At 42.2% G+C, this 15,234-nt stretch overlaps 1 protein-coding gene across 4 annotated transcripts in view; it reads left to right on the top strand.

Moving 5' to 3' along the window:
* The window catches only part of RIMBP2 (RIMS binding protein 2), a 576,724-nt gene that overhangs the window by 430,679 nt on the left and 130,811 nt on the right, over window positions 1-15,234 (top strand). For all 4 annotated transcript variants that reach the window (XM_056821917.1, XM_056821914.1, XM_056821916.1 and 1 more), the window contains one exon: window positions 9,462-9,566. In XM_056821917.1, the coding sequence (XP_056677895.1) occupies window positions 9,462-9,566 (105 nt within the window). The remainder of the gene's footprint in view (window positions 1-9,461; window positions 9,567-15,234) is intronic.

Raw genomic sequence — 15,234 nt, 5'->3', positions numbered from 1 at the left:
GACTAAACACCAGCAATATAATTATGCCTTCAATTTCTACCTCAGAGAAGTAAGAGACAGCCCCTAGGTGGATCCCCTGGCTCCCTTTGGGTAAGAAGGCACCATCTACTTCTATGGGACTATCTTGGAGTGCTCAAGAGATATAGAAGACATAATCCCTGCCCTTGGCACAATCCAAAAAGTGGCTGAATGTATAGTCAAGGAAAACCTCCTGGATGTTCAAGGACTAAAGTTATGCCTTTGGAGACCAGGATGATGTTGTGATAAGAACATGCGACTCAAGGATCTGACCTCAAAACCTAACTCTATCTCATAATCCCACCTTTGTGGGCTTGGGTAAGTGACTTACTAAGTCTTGACTTGTGCATGGCCCTTTGCTTTGCAAAACTCTTGCAATGAGCTATGTTATCTCCCATCAGCCTCACCACAACTGAGTCAAGACAGCAACTATTACTAATTCTGCTTCTTACATGGGAAAACTGAGAATCATAATGGGTTAGATGATTTGCCCGTGGTCCTATGGTTAGTGTCAAAGATGGTATTGAGACCCAGATCTCCTGTGCGACTGGTAGATCCAATTGTCTGCTATGCCACCTTCTCTTTCTAAGGACTCAGTGTTCTCAACAGTGAAATGGAAGGGGTATATTAACTGACCACTAAAGTCTCTTCCTTCTCTAAATCTCTGTTCCCATAGACAGCCCTGTGAAAGACATGGCATGGTTCCTTGAATTTGGGATCAAAAAGGCTGGATTGGAATCCTTCCCCTGGCCCTTTCTCTCTATGTATCCCTTTAATAAAACTCTGAATTTCCCTGAGATTCACTTACCTCATTTGTAAAATGAAAAAGCCAAATGGGCTAGGTGATTTTTAAGACCTTACTATCCCTATATTGCTGTAGGGATTTAAGGAATTATGAATAACTTAAGGGTAGGAAATAGCTTTTGCTTCTTTTTCTATTTCCAGTGATCAGGATTTAGGCACGTAGTAGGCTCTTAATAAAGGTTTATTGATTGATTCAAAGTTTTTTTCTTCCCCAGGCATCTTATGATTTGGAGAGAGAGAGAGAGAGAATACTGATGCCAAAATAGCATATGATATTACTGTTTCTATTGTAATTAAGCTCACATCAATCCATTATCAATATTGGGACATAGTTTTCTCATGATTCCTATAGACAACATAAATTTATTCTGACTTGCTTAATGAAGATGAGAATTACTGTGGCAATTATTTACATATTATCTCCCCAACTTGAATGTATACTTCATGAGGGCAAGGATTTTTTTACCCATCTTTGTATCCTTAGCACTTAGCATAGTGCCTGGAACGTTGTTCACAATTAATAAATATTTGTTGACTAACTGAAATCTCCCCATATTTCTCAGCTCTCTGATCCTAATTAAGAGGACCCTAGAATTAAACCTCTCAGCTATCTTATCCCATCCCAAATCTTCCTTCTCCTTTGCCCTTTGATGGTCCCAAGCCAGAATCTTGAAACACATGCATGTCTAGACCAATTGTTTCCATATTTAGTTAATGTTGATAATGAAACCTTGCAAAGGAGCAAGTTTCCGCCACTAGCTAATCACTTCCTTCCCAGAGCTAAATAAAGATTACCAGCCTGCATTTTGCATTGCCCATTTCTAAAATAAACAGAAGCACAAAAATTAGCTAGAATAATTGTGTAATTAAACAGCTGTATAATTGTTGCACCAAACTATGGCGGCTAAAGGGGAGGCAAAAACCCTTTTTCCTCTAATGCCAATTCATTTAAACATTTAACTAAACAGTCCAAATGTGTGAACGTGCCAGGTGCAGGCATAGACCTCCTGGAGGTATTTTGGAACATGAGGCAAAGCATTCTTTCTGCAGCTCAAAACACCAGATTCTAACAGTCTCATTAGCTCGAACAGGAAAGTCATGGGATAAAGCAAATAAAAAAATCATACACCCATTATATAGATTAGGACTTGAAAGGAAAATCAATTCCTATTGTATATGAATCAGCTATTGTGCTATGGAAGAACCAAACACTTCCTAACAAAGTTGCCGAATTCAATGGCTTGAACTGTTTTGGAGTTCCTAGGAACATAGATTTAAGGCTAAGAAGGAAGACTGCTGCTGTTGTTGAGTCATTTCAGTCCTATCCAACTCTTTGTGACCCCATTTGAGGTTTTCTTGGCAAAGACACTGGAGTTGTTTGCTATTTCCTACTCCAGCTCATTTTGCAGGTAGGGAAACTGAGACAAAATGGTTAAGTGACTTGCCCAAGGTCACACAACTGGTAAGTGACTGAAGTCAGATTTGAACCCAGGAAGATGAGTTTTCCTGACTCCAGTTCCAGTGCTCTACCCATTATGTCACCTAGCTGCCCATGGAAGGAAACTTAGAAGTAATCAAATTGAACCCCATTATTTTATAGATGAGCAAATCAATGCCCAGAGATGTGAACCAATTGGCCCAAAGATACAGTCTGAAAGGAACAGATTTGGGACTTGAATCTGGGTCTTCCAGCTCCAAATTAGGACTCTTTCCTCTCAGCCCTAATATCTCTACAATCATCTCTCTTCAGTCTCTTGTGTCTTTCTCGCCTCTTCAGAATAATTTAAGTTTCAGTGTCTGAAATATTTTAGAAGAAAAATTTTGAAAACACGTCAGCCTGAAGAAGCTCGGTGAGACACCAAACAAAAGGCGATGATGATCTTTGGTACTGCCCTTCTATCCAATCAAGAAGGCAAGTTTGAAGAACCAAGACCACTGGCCTCCGAATTCACCGTCCTGTGGGATTCAGAACTTTACTTTTCTTGCTTCTCTTTGTATCCCTAGCACTATCGATCCCGGCTGGAACAGAGTGAAATGCTTAATAAACACTCTTCCTTCTTCTACATTCTCCTTGGATTTCTCCTTGTCATCATGTCCCCTCTACTTTACTCAAAACACTTTCTCTCTCTCCTTGATGCCTTATCTGCCTCTGTTAGATTGCAATCTCCCTGAGGACAGGGACTATCTGGTATTTGTATCCCTGGCACTTAGAACAGTACTTGGTACAGAGTGCCTGTCTGCCTACAAAACTACTCATCCAAGGCATGATGAATTCATGGTGACTGGAAACCAACTAATCTGTTTCTTTAGCAAGAAAGACCTTTGTAGGATTTAAGATGGATGGGGTAAGGGTGGGGGTGCAGTTAGGTGATTTAGTGGATTGAGAACCAGGCTGGAGGACATGGAAGGCCCTGTGTTCCAATCTGGACATAGATACTCTCTAGCTGTGTGACCTTGGACAAGTCACTTAATTCCATTTGCCTTATTGCTCTTATTGCTCTTCTGCCTTGGAATCAATATTTAGTATTGATTCGAAGGTGGAAGGTGAGGGTTAAAAAAAAGACTGGATGGAGACAATTGTTCTTTTAACTTTTGAGCTACAGTACTCTTCTTTAATTATCAGGGGACACCTACCATATGTCCTTATTCCAGCTGGACCGCTTATACTGTCTGTGGAGACCTGCTTTGAAGACCTCTCTATCACAGACTTATTTTCCTGTTATCACAAGTCCCTGTGAGAATTCTCCTAGAATCAGGGAAACTACCACCTGCCTGCTGTTGAGTGTGGTGGTAATTACAGCTTCTGCTTTACAGCTTTGTGCTATCTATGTCTGCAGATGGTAAAGGGGGCCCAAAGGTTGTTGGGTTTAAAAAAGAAAGAGAAATTAAACATGGGTAGTCACCGACACCAAGCATATGTAAGGTTTCCAAGCAGTGTGTTAAACTATGTAGAGGACTTTATTTTTTAAAGCAGTCAGAAAAGGAACCATAGGGGTGCAGCTGGGTGACTCAGTGAATTGAGAGCCAGACCTAGAGATGGGAGGTCCTGGGTTCAAGTTTTGTCTCAGACACTTCCCAGCTGTGTGACCCTGGACAAGTCACTTGACCCCCATTGCCTAGTCCTTACCACTTTTCTGCTTTAGAACCAATATCCAGTATTGATTCTAAGACAGAAGGTAAGGGTTTTATTTGAAAGAAAAACTTTTAAAGGAACCATGGGGGTGTAGCTGAGTGGCTCAGTGGATTGAGAGCCAGACCCAGAGATGGGGTGTCCTGGGTTCAAATTTGACCTCAGACACTTCCTGTGTGACCCTTAGCAAGTCACTTGACTCCCATTGCTTAGCTCTTACCACTCTTCTGCCTTAGAACCAATACATAGTATTGATTTCAAGATGATAGGTGAAGGTTAAAAAAAGACCCATGGGTAGAAGTCTTTGGGATGATGGGAAAATTGTCATTTAGTAGTTTTAGTCATGTTCAACTCTTTATGACCCCATTTGCAGTTTTCTTGGTAAAGATACTGCAGTGGTTTGCCATTTTCTTCTCTAGCCCATTTGATGAAGAAACTGAGGCATGCAGAGTTAAGTGACTTGGCCAGGGTCACCCAACTAGGAAGTATCTGAGATAGGATTCTTGTTCCACCTAGTTGTCCAGTAACTATAGTACCTACCTACTAAGGTAATTAGGAATCAAATTAAATCAAGTATATAAAATGAGATACAAAAATATAGATTTTTAGAGGGTCTGGGACTTCATTCTTCAACATCAAGAACTACTGGCAAGAACTTCCTCTGCCCCTACATATCTATGCTTTTCCTTCAACCTCAAATCTTAGAGAATTGTTTGAGGGTATTGAAAAATTAGATGACTAGAGATTCATTAGTGGGAAAGGTTCTAAATTTTGAATAAAAAAGAAATGGCTTCATATATTGCCTTATACTGTGTAGCCCTGGATAAGTCTCTTGTCTTCTCTATATCTCAGTTTCCTTTATTTGTAAAATTCAGGGAAGTGGACTAAGTTGCCTCTAAGGCTATTAGCTTCCAGCTCTGAGCCTATGAAAACCTGTAAGACACTTAATACAAATAATACTACTCATGATAGCTATCTCCTCCAGCAGAATGTAAGTTCCTTGAGGGGGAGGAGCTATCTCACTTTTGTATTTGTATTCCTATGTCCTAATGGATTTTCCATCCCATTTAAGGCACTTAGCAAAGACTTCTTTGACTCATTGACTGATTGTAGTGAAGGAATAACTAGAAAATTTGGCATCTATCTTTTTTTAACTCTTTTTCTTCTTAGAACCAATACTGAGTATTGGGTCTAAGGCAGAAGAGTAGCTAGGGCTAGGCAATTGATGTTAAGTGACTTTCCCAGGATCACACAGTTAGGAAGTGTCTGAGGTCAGATTTGCACCTAGGACCTGCCTGTTCCACTTTGAAATAGCTTCTCTTTAAGCTATTTAAGCATTTTGCTCTTTTCCTTTCCTCTTTGTTTGAGTGTTCATTTAGTCTCTCCTCAGACATGTCCCCTCAACCCCTGTAGTCAAGCAGTTACTTTTCCTCTGTGTTTTTACTCCCACAGTTTGTCCTCTGCTTGTGGATAGTGTTTTTTCTCCTAGATCTCAGCAGATGGTTCAGGGACATTGCGTTGACACTAATGGAGAAATCCATTACATTTGATTGTGCCACAGTGTATCAGTCTCTGTGTACAATGTTCTCCTGGTTCTGCTCCTTTCACTCTACATCAATTCTTGGAGATCGTTCTAGTTCCCTTGGAATTCCTCCAGTTTATTATTCCTTTGAGCACAATAGTATTCCATCACCAACATATAGCACAATCTGTTCAGCCATTCCCCAATCGAAGGGCAGCCCCTCATTTTCCAATTTTTTGCCACCACAAAGAGTGCAGCTATGAATATTCTTGTACAAGTCTTTTTCCCTATGATCTCTTTGGGGTACAAACCCAGCAGTGCTATGGCTGGATCAAAGAGCAGACAGTGTGCCCTTTAGGCATAGTTCCAAATTGCCCTCCAGAATAGTTGGACAACTCCACCAGCTATGCATTAGTGTCCCAATTTTGCCCCATCTCCTCCAACATCCATTGCATTCCTTTGCTGTCATTTTCCCAGCTCTATTTTTAAAGAAACTTAAGAGTCTAGTTAGGGACACACACAAAAGCATTAAGGACACAGAAAACAACAGGCAACCTTCTCTTTCTTGCCCACATCCTAGACCCACCATTTGGCACAACTTGAATGGTAAGCACTCCCTTAGAAGCCCTCACTCCCTTCAAAGCAGAGCTCAGATGTGACCTATACAGGGACTCTTTCCTGTCCCTCTGGAAGTCAGTGTCATTTTCCTCCTGAAATTACACTGTTTTGTACTCTCTGCTCTTTTAAGATTCCCATTTCAGAATAGCTATTTATCTGCATTAGGAGAAAGCATATCCAAACCTAGGGTCCCCTGCAACAAGTCAAGTCACAAGTCTGGAGCAAAAACTCTCTCTTGTTTGATTTCCTGACCTCTGTATGTACTGAAGCCCCACAGTGGAAGAGGAGCAACTCCAGGGCAGGGATTGGCTTGTTTTATTTTGTTTTTTTTCTTTTTGTCTTTGGTCCCTAATACATAGTAGGTGTTCAATAAGTGCTTGATGAATTAAAGTAAGTGAGTGAATTTGATGCAGATAGGGAGAGAAGGAGAGACAGAGAGAGGGATTGAGAGAGAGAAGGAAGGAGGGAAGTAGATACAGTGAGAAAGACAGAGAGGGACAGAAGGGGAAGAGAAGGAGAGAGAGAGAGAAAGAGAAGAAAGGGGGTGGTAGAAAATGAAAAGGGGCTTTATTATGCTGACCTCTTTACATCACTAAACATCAACATGTGTCCCAAAAGTTATCACGTAGTTTTCTGTTATTAAAAGCTTTAAAACTACACAAAGACTTTTGGGACACGATATGTGTCAGCTGTATGTTAGGTGCTTGGCTGTTCAATTATTTTTAGCCCTGTCTGACTTTTTGTGATTCCATTTGGGGTTTTCTTCAGAAATACACTGGAAGGATTTGCCACTTCTTCCACCAGCTCATTTTCCAGATGAGGAAACCGAGGCCAGCAGGGTTAAATGACTTGCCAGGATTGCACAGCTAGTCAGGGTCTGAGGCTGGATTTGAACTCATGAAGAAGAATCTTCCTACCTTCAAGCTTGGCTCTCTATGCACTAGGCACCACCTATGTGCCTTTGCTAGGTACTAGATCAGCATTGGTGAACCTGCCCAGAGGGCAAATTCAAACAGACTGTGAGCCCCCAGATTTCCAGAGAGAGAGAGGAAGAGCTTGCTTTGGGTGACTGGACAGAGGGGTAAGGCATGCAAAAATGTCCTCAGGCACTAGGAAGAGGGGGACCAGAGTAGGTCCCTGAGTGCTGACTCTGCAAGTGTGCCACATCTTCGTCAATGCAGTACTAGATGATAAATAATACATAATCCCTGCCTTCATGGAGCTCACAGTCTATTCAAAAGATAAGACAAATATACAAGTGACAACAAACCATGAGCGACTGCCTAAATGAATATTTTGTAAACATTTGCTATGTTCTAGAATATTACAAATGCACAAAAAGATATAAGAAAAGCATTAGGTTTCAGAGAAGTGATTCCATTTATTTGGGAGAGTAAAGGAAAGCAACATTAAGGGAATAATGGGGGCAGCTAAGTGGCACAATGGATAGAGAGACAAGCCTGGAGTTGGGAGGATCTGCGTTCAAATCTGGTCTCCCACAATTCTTAGCTGTGTGACCCTGGGCAAGTCACTTAATCTATATTGCTTAGCCCTTATTGCTCTGTTGCCTTGGAATTGATATTTAGCAGATTCAGATACTTCTTAGCTATGTGACCCTGGGCAAGTCAGTCTTAATTGCCCAAACCTTACTGCTCTTGTCTTAGAATTGATCCTAACAAAAAAGTTGGGATTTAGAAATGGGTTGAGGTATATAGTATGTGAGCTGGGTCTTAAAGAAGTGGACAGGACTGGACAGGAAGAGTCAAAGGAGAGACAGCAAGATGTAAAGGAAATCTCATTGAATTTTGAATCAGGAACCCAGAGCTGGAAATCTAACTCGAATACTTGCGCCACTTCAAACAAATCATGTAATTTCTCAATTTCTCTCCTGTAAAAGAGAGAGTTGGATGAGGAGATGTCCGCGACCCCTTCCAGGACTGACTCCCATGTTCCCTTGACAGTTCCCTTGACAGTAGTGTCAGTATGGGGTTTAGGGAGAGATATGACCGAAGAGATAGTTTTTGTAAATTAGATTTTACTATATTATCATCTTATCTGTTATGTGATATAGTCTATTAAAGATATTAAATATTATATTATAGTAAATTGCGGCTAACCAGAGTGAAAACCACAGAACTCAGTGGGAGAGAACCTCAACCTTGAGTTCAAATTGGGACAAGGAAAAAGATGCCCAGCACAACTTACCCATTAGAGGAAGGGCTGTGCTAGGCAAAGAATTCTGCCTTTTATTCCCAGAAGTTAAAGGGGAGACATTGAAACTTTTGGAGTGGGAAGGTGACAAGAGCAGAGCTGTAACCACCCAAACCTGAAATTAAAAGGCTTCTCTTAGTCTTTATGTCACAGAGGGAAAGTCAAAAGAAGGGGAAGGGGGGAGGGTCATGGATTTAAAAGAAGAAAACGGAAAGAAGTTGAGGACAAGGTTTTCGACTTTTTTTGAGATCATAAAGTCACGTGACAGAAGGAACCGCATGTTTTTCTTTTTTTCTAAAAACCCTAATTTGATTGTGGGGGAGGAATAACTAGAAAGCTTGGCTGTCCTTTAGTTTGGGTTTTTTTTTTTTTTTACTTTTACCTTCTATCTTAGAATCAATACTGTGTATTTGTTCCAAGGCAGAAGAGTGGTAAGGACTAGGCAGTGAGGTTTAAGGGACTTGTCCAGGGTCACACACATTTAGTATTGATTCTTTTTTTGTTTGTTTGTTTGTTTGTTTTGTTTTTAAATCCTTACTTTCTGTCTTAGAATCAATACTGTGTATTTGTTCCAAAGAAGAAGGGCAGTAAGGGCTAGGCAATGGGAGTTAAGGGACTTGCCCAGGGTCACACATTTAGTATTGATTATTTTTTTTTTTAATAACCCTTACCTTCTATCTTAGAATCAATACTGTGTATTGTTCCAAGGAAAAAGGGCAGTAAGGGCTAGGCAATGGGGATTAAGGGACTTGCCCAAGGTCATACAGCTAAGAAGTGTCTGAGGCCAGATTTGAACCCAGGATGTCTGGTCTCTAGATTTGGCTCTCAACCCATTGGGTCACCCGACAGCCCCTCCTCTCCCCCGCCCTCCTTCAGGAGGGCATATTTTCCATCTGAGTCTCCTGGGGAGACAAAGGCACGGCAGATTTCCCACCACCACCACTACCACCCTCCCCCACACAGCTCGTTGCTCCGGAGGACAGCCTCAGTGGAAACACCCATCTGTTTTCACCGCCCCCAAAGCTAGACTGAGTGTTCCATGTTGAGTCAGACTGGGGAGCTGACTCGTGCTCCACAGCATCTCTGCCGCCAGCCGCGATCCTCCTCAGGGATTCTAAACAATGTCCTCTCTCCTTCTTGTTCTGTCCCTTCCAATAGCATATGCGAGAGGCCGCAGAACGGCGGCAACAGTTGGAATTAGAGCATGAGCAAGCCCTGGCCGTTCTCAACGCGAAGCAGCGGGAAATCGAACTCCTGCAGAAGGTGAGCGGCCACTGGGGTCGGGCTGAGGAGAGGGGGGCCGGGGACGAGGCGAGGGAATTCGTGTGGGGAGGCGAGCCAGAGCATGCGGCGACAGAGAAGGAGCTCCTCAGCTTGACCCCCCCCCCCCTTGCCATTTTTCCTCCCCGCTCTTAAAGGACCCTCCCTTATCAGTCCGTGTGCCTGGGACAAAAAAGGTTCCGAGGATGTATACTTCCAAGGTATAGAATGGTGGACGAGATTGAGAAATGGGGAAACAAGCCCACCATAGCATGAATATGAGGGAGGACCTTAGAGATCATCTGGAGACAGCCTCGTCCAAAGGAAAGACCCCTGGCTTCGCAGGTGAAGGACCTGGGGTCTTTTTTGTCGTGTGCTACCTTGGGTAAATTGCTTCATCTTCCTGGGTCTCAGTTTCCTGATATAGAAAATGGGGGCGTTCACCTACATGAGCCCTGCCGTCCTTTCCACAGCCAGGTCTATGTTCCCAGGTTGATCTTCTCGTTTTATAAACGAAGAAACTGAGGTTTGGAGGAATTGAGGGAGTTAGCCAAGGTCACACAGTTATTCAGTAACAGAACAAGGATTTTTAAAAAGTTCTAGCATAAGAAGAAGCGAGGTGGCTCAGTAGATGGAGAGCCAGGCTGGGAGTTGGAATGGGCCGGGTTCAAATTTGATGGCCGATATTTCCTAGCTGTGTGACCCTGACCCTGTTTGCCTAGCCCTTACCTCTCTTCTGCCTTGGAACCAACACTTAGCATCAATTCTAAGGCAGAATATTAGGGTTTGTTTGTTTGTTTGTTTGTTTTTAAATCTTTACCTTTTGTCTTAAAATCAATATTGTATATTGGTTCCAAAGCAGAAAAGTTGGAACCAACACTTAGCATCAGCTCTAAGGCAGAATATTAGGGTTTGTTTGTTTTTAAATCCTTACCTTCTGACTTTAAATCAGTATCATCTATTGGTTCCCAAGCAGAAGAGTTGGAAGCAACACTTCGTATCAATTCTAAGGCAGAAGATAAGGGTTTTATTTTAATCCTTACCTTCTATCTTAAAATCTATATTGTATATTGGATCCAAAGCAGAAAAGCAGTAAGGAGGCAATAGAGGTTAAGTGACTTGCCCAGGGTCACACAGCTAGGAAGTGTCTGAAGTCACATTTGAACCCAGGACCTCCCCTCTCCAGGTCTGGCTCTCTATCCACTGAGCCACTTAGCTGCCCCCAAGTAAGGGATCTTTTAAAAGTTCTATCATAAGCAAAATCCAGAGTTTTATGATGGGAAGTATATGAGTCATCTTGAGCAACCCCCTCATCTTGTAGATGAGACTCATGCCTAGGGAGGCCAAGAGCTTTGACCAAACCCCAGGGAGAGGGGGCTTGCTTGTCCAAGGTACATGGAATCCAGAGTCAGACTTGCATCTTCTCACTCTCAGTTTAGAGGAACTGGCCCTGATCACAGATTTCTGTTTGCTAAAAACTAAGCTTTGGTTATTGACCTTCTGAAATCAACATGGGGCTATGCAGCTTCAGGGCCCTGGACAGGGCAACTCCTGCAGATGGAAATATTACTTCTTTCAAGCCAAAAGCAAGTGTAATACCTGTAGTAAGGCGTTTGCAAAAATGCAAGAAGTACCTTACTACACTCCCTACAGTGGAAAACACACTGGATCTGCAGCTACAGGACCTGGGTTTGACTTTTCCTACCTAGGTAGAGTGACTCTGGGGGCCTCAGTGTCTTCATCTGTAAAATGAAAGGGTTAAATTAGAATTAAGGTATATCAGTATCAAAAGAGAAAGGCCAGCTATTGACTCAGAAAACCACAAATTCACATTTCCTGCATTTTATTGTATTTCTATTTAGTTTCTTAAATATTTCTCAATAACGTTTTAGTTTAGTTCAGGCCCACTGAGGAGTTTTGAAAGCCATGTGACCCTGAGTTTGACATATCTAGATTAGATAAATGCCAAGCTCCATTTCAGTTCTAAATTTATTAGTTTGTTATTAGATTCGGGGTAACAGGGCTAGCTCTATTACTTACTCCCAATGTGACTTTAGACAAGTAATTTCTCCTTCCTGAGCCTGTTTCTTCATGTCACATGTGAAGAAGACACCCCATTTCTTGTCTGACTATTTTTTTCTGGCTCTTCCCCATTCTTAGAATGCTCTCCCTTCTGATTTTTTTCCTCCTGGCTTCCTTTAAATCTCAGATAAAATATCACTGGGTTTTTTTTTAACTCATCTTATATCTTAGCTTCAATACTATCAATTCCAAGGCAGAAGAACTAGGCAAATGGGGTTGTGACTTACCCAGGATCACACAGCTAGCTTTAAAAAATCAAAGCTCTTACCTTCCATCTTAGAATTGACATTAAGTTCCATGGCAAAAAGTGGTAATGGTTAGGCAATCCAGGTTAAGTGACTTGCTCAAGGTTACACAGCTAGGAAGTGTCTGAGGCCAAATTTGAACCCCAGTACTCCCATCTCCAGGCCAGGTTCTCGCTATCCATTGAGCCACCTAGCTGCACTCTAAAACCTCATCTTCTACATGCAACACTTCTCAATCCCTACATGTTGTCTCCCACCATTAGATCATTAACCACTTGTGAAAAGGGACTGTTGTTTGTCTCTTTTTGTAACCCCAATATTTAGTAAATATTGTAACCCCAATATATGCCTGGTATATAGTAGGTACTTAATAAATGCTAATTTACTGACTAAGAGAGCTAGGTAAGATGCTCAGGACCAATGAGGCATCATGGAATGTCTATCTTCAAGAATTTGAAGAGCTACAAGAAAGAAGGAGTAGGCATGAGATGATAAATGTCTAATTGGAAGGAACCTGAGAAACCATCTATTCCAATCCCCTCCTTTTACAGTTTGGGAAACTGAGGCCCAAGGAGTAGTAGGCAGCAAAGATAGCATCGGAACTCAAGTCAGAGGATCTCAATTCTTCAAATAGAATTGCTCTTGTTTCCACCTCATGCCTCTGCCTCCCTGGTCCCAGAGAACAAACCAGGAACAATGAATGGAAACTGAAGAGATGTAGGTAGATTTTAGCTTAATATATGGAAAACCCCCATCATCCTCAGAGCTATCCTTGTCTGAGGCATTTAAGTAAAGACTGGATGACCAGTGGCAACCAGTGGGAAGAGTGGGAAGGGGGCCATGGCCCTGGGTTGAGATCTCTTGCCTTTGCTGCTTCTCAGCTCGGTTATTTGACATGTTAAACTTAGAGGGAACTTCTGCTCTGGGTGAGTTGGCCAGGGTGGTTTCTGGGGTCCCTCGCAGAAACAAAACTAATAACAGTGGCTTCCCGATGTGTTTCTCTACCTCTGGTGATAAGGCGGCAAGTAATTGCTCTTCCTTATATAGAACTGCCCCTGCAGATTACAGTATGTTTATCCAGCTCTCTGATCACAAAATGAAGAAAGGCATATTGCTTGTTCAACCTCGCCGTCGATAGGAATCTGATGAAACGATTTTTCTCCTCCCGAGTTTATTAGCAGCCCCCACTGGCTTGCCGAGCGATAACTCCTGAGGTTGTATTCTTGATCATTGATTAAAGATCTCATATTAAGGAGAGATTTTATGAAGCCAGAGGTGATGGGCAACGCCATAGTTTCTATTACCTGGCACAATGGGTTTGCTGACTCCCCACGAAGCCGTGTTTTAGCCGATGTTATCCGGTGGAGATATTACTAGGGCCCCAGAAGAAATATGTGTCTGCTCATCATCTGGGGGGGGCAGAGGCTTTGTTATTGAGTTGGAGATGAATGTGGTTGCCTGACGCCTAAATTCATTCTTCTTCCCATCCCTGGACCCAATGTCTTGAGTCTGGGTCCAGCCCAAGAAGAGAAGACATTAGAGAGGGAAATATGGTACAGGATTCATATGGAACAATGGGAAGGGGGCCATGAGACCTGGGTTGAGATCTCTTGCCTTTGCTACTTCTCAGCTGGGTGATACTAGGCAAGTTAAACTCGGCATCCCTGAGGCTCAGTTTCTGCATCCATAAAATGATGGATTAGATGGACTTGAAGGTCTCGTCTAGCTATAATAATAATAATAATAACAATAATAATAATAGCAGGTGTATTGCACTTAAGGTGTGTAAAACATTTACAAATATTCTCATTTGAGCCCCATAACAACTCAAGAGGTAGTTATTGTTATTATCTTTTTTTATAGACAAATAAACTGAGACTGATAGAGATTAAGTGACTTACCCAGGGTCACACAACCAGTAGTGTCTGAGGTCCAATTTAAACTCAAGTTTTCCTGACTCCAGGTCTCACACTCTCTCCACTATGCCCAGCAATTAAGTTCAGGAGTATGGAGGAGGAAGGAAAGAATTAACAGTGTATGGGTTTAATGTATGATATTCTAATCACAGACAGGATGTGATCATCCTGGATGTAAGAATCAAAAAGGAGGTACCATAATATTATGGATAGTTCCATCAATAGCCTTTGGAATAAGAAGACCCATGTTCAGATCCCAGCTTTGTGACTTACTATGTGATAGTGGGTAAGGCATAGGAGCATAGGCAGATCTGGAAAGGAGTCCAATCTGCTCGTTTTACTGAGGAAGAAATGAAAGCTAAGAGGTTAGGTGGCTTTCCTAGAGTCACAAGTCTGAGGCAGGATTTGAACTCAGATCTCTGATTCCAAATCCATTGCTCTACCTTCTTTGCCCTCTAGCAGCCTCAGTGACTTTTACCTTTTTTCCCTCATTGCCTACGTGTGTAAATTGAAGAGAGTGGAGTAATTGGCCTTTGAGGACCCTTTGAACTCTAAATCTGTGATTCCATGGCTCAAGACCTTGTATTCAAGTCTACCAAACATGAAACTGTGCAAGCTTAGTCAAGTTTCTTTCTATCTCTGTTCAGTCAGTCAATCAAGGTTTATTAAGTAATACTATGTGCCAGGCTCTGTGCTAAGGAACAAAGATACATAAAAAAGTGGGAAAGGGTTCCAGTCCTGAAGGAACTTAAAATATAACAGGGGAGACAATATGCAAACAAATTTAAACCAAACTATACACAGGATAAATAGAAAATAATTAAGAGAGAGAAGTAGGGTTAAGAGAGATTGGGGAAAGGTTTCCTGGAGAAGGTGGGATTTTAGTTGGGATTTAGAGAAAGCCACTAAGTGGAGATGAGAAGAGAGAACATTCCAGGTATGAGGATAGCCAGAGAAAATGCTTGGAACCAAGAGAGGGAGAGTCTGGTTTCTGGAACAGCTAGGAAGCCAAGTGTCACTGATATTAAATAGAGTATGTTAGGGAGGAAGGTATAAGAAGATGAGAAAAGGAAGAAGGGTTTAGGTTATGAAGGGCTTTGAATGCCAGGCAGAAGATTTTGTATTTGTATTTGAATCTGAGGGCAACAGGGAGCCATCAGAGTTTATTGGGGTGCAGGAAGATATTATTGGAGCTACACCTTAGGAAAATCACTTTAGTGGCTGGATAGAGGCTGGATTGGAGTAGGGAGAGACTTGAGACAGGCAGACTGACTCATAGCCAGTACAGTAATCAAGGTGTGGGCAATAAGGGTCTGGGCTGGAGGGGCACCAGGGTCCTTGGAGGGAAGGGGACAGGGATATTGGTGACAGATTGGATACAGGGCACGCGAGATAGTGAGGTAATCCAGGATGACACTTGGTTGCTCT

The sequence above is a fragment of the Monodelphis domestica genome, chromosome 3 (assembly GCF_027887165.1).
Source record: "Monodelphis domestica isolate mMonDom1 chromosome 3, mMonDom1.pri, whole genome shotgun sequence".
Classification (NCBI taxonomy): Eukaryota; Metazoa; Chordata; class Mammalia; order Didelphimorphia; family Didelphidae; genus Monodelphis; species Monodelphis domestica.
Note: the sequence above shows the minus strand (reverse complement) of the source record. Positions and strands in the feature narration are given on the sequence as shown.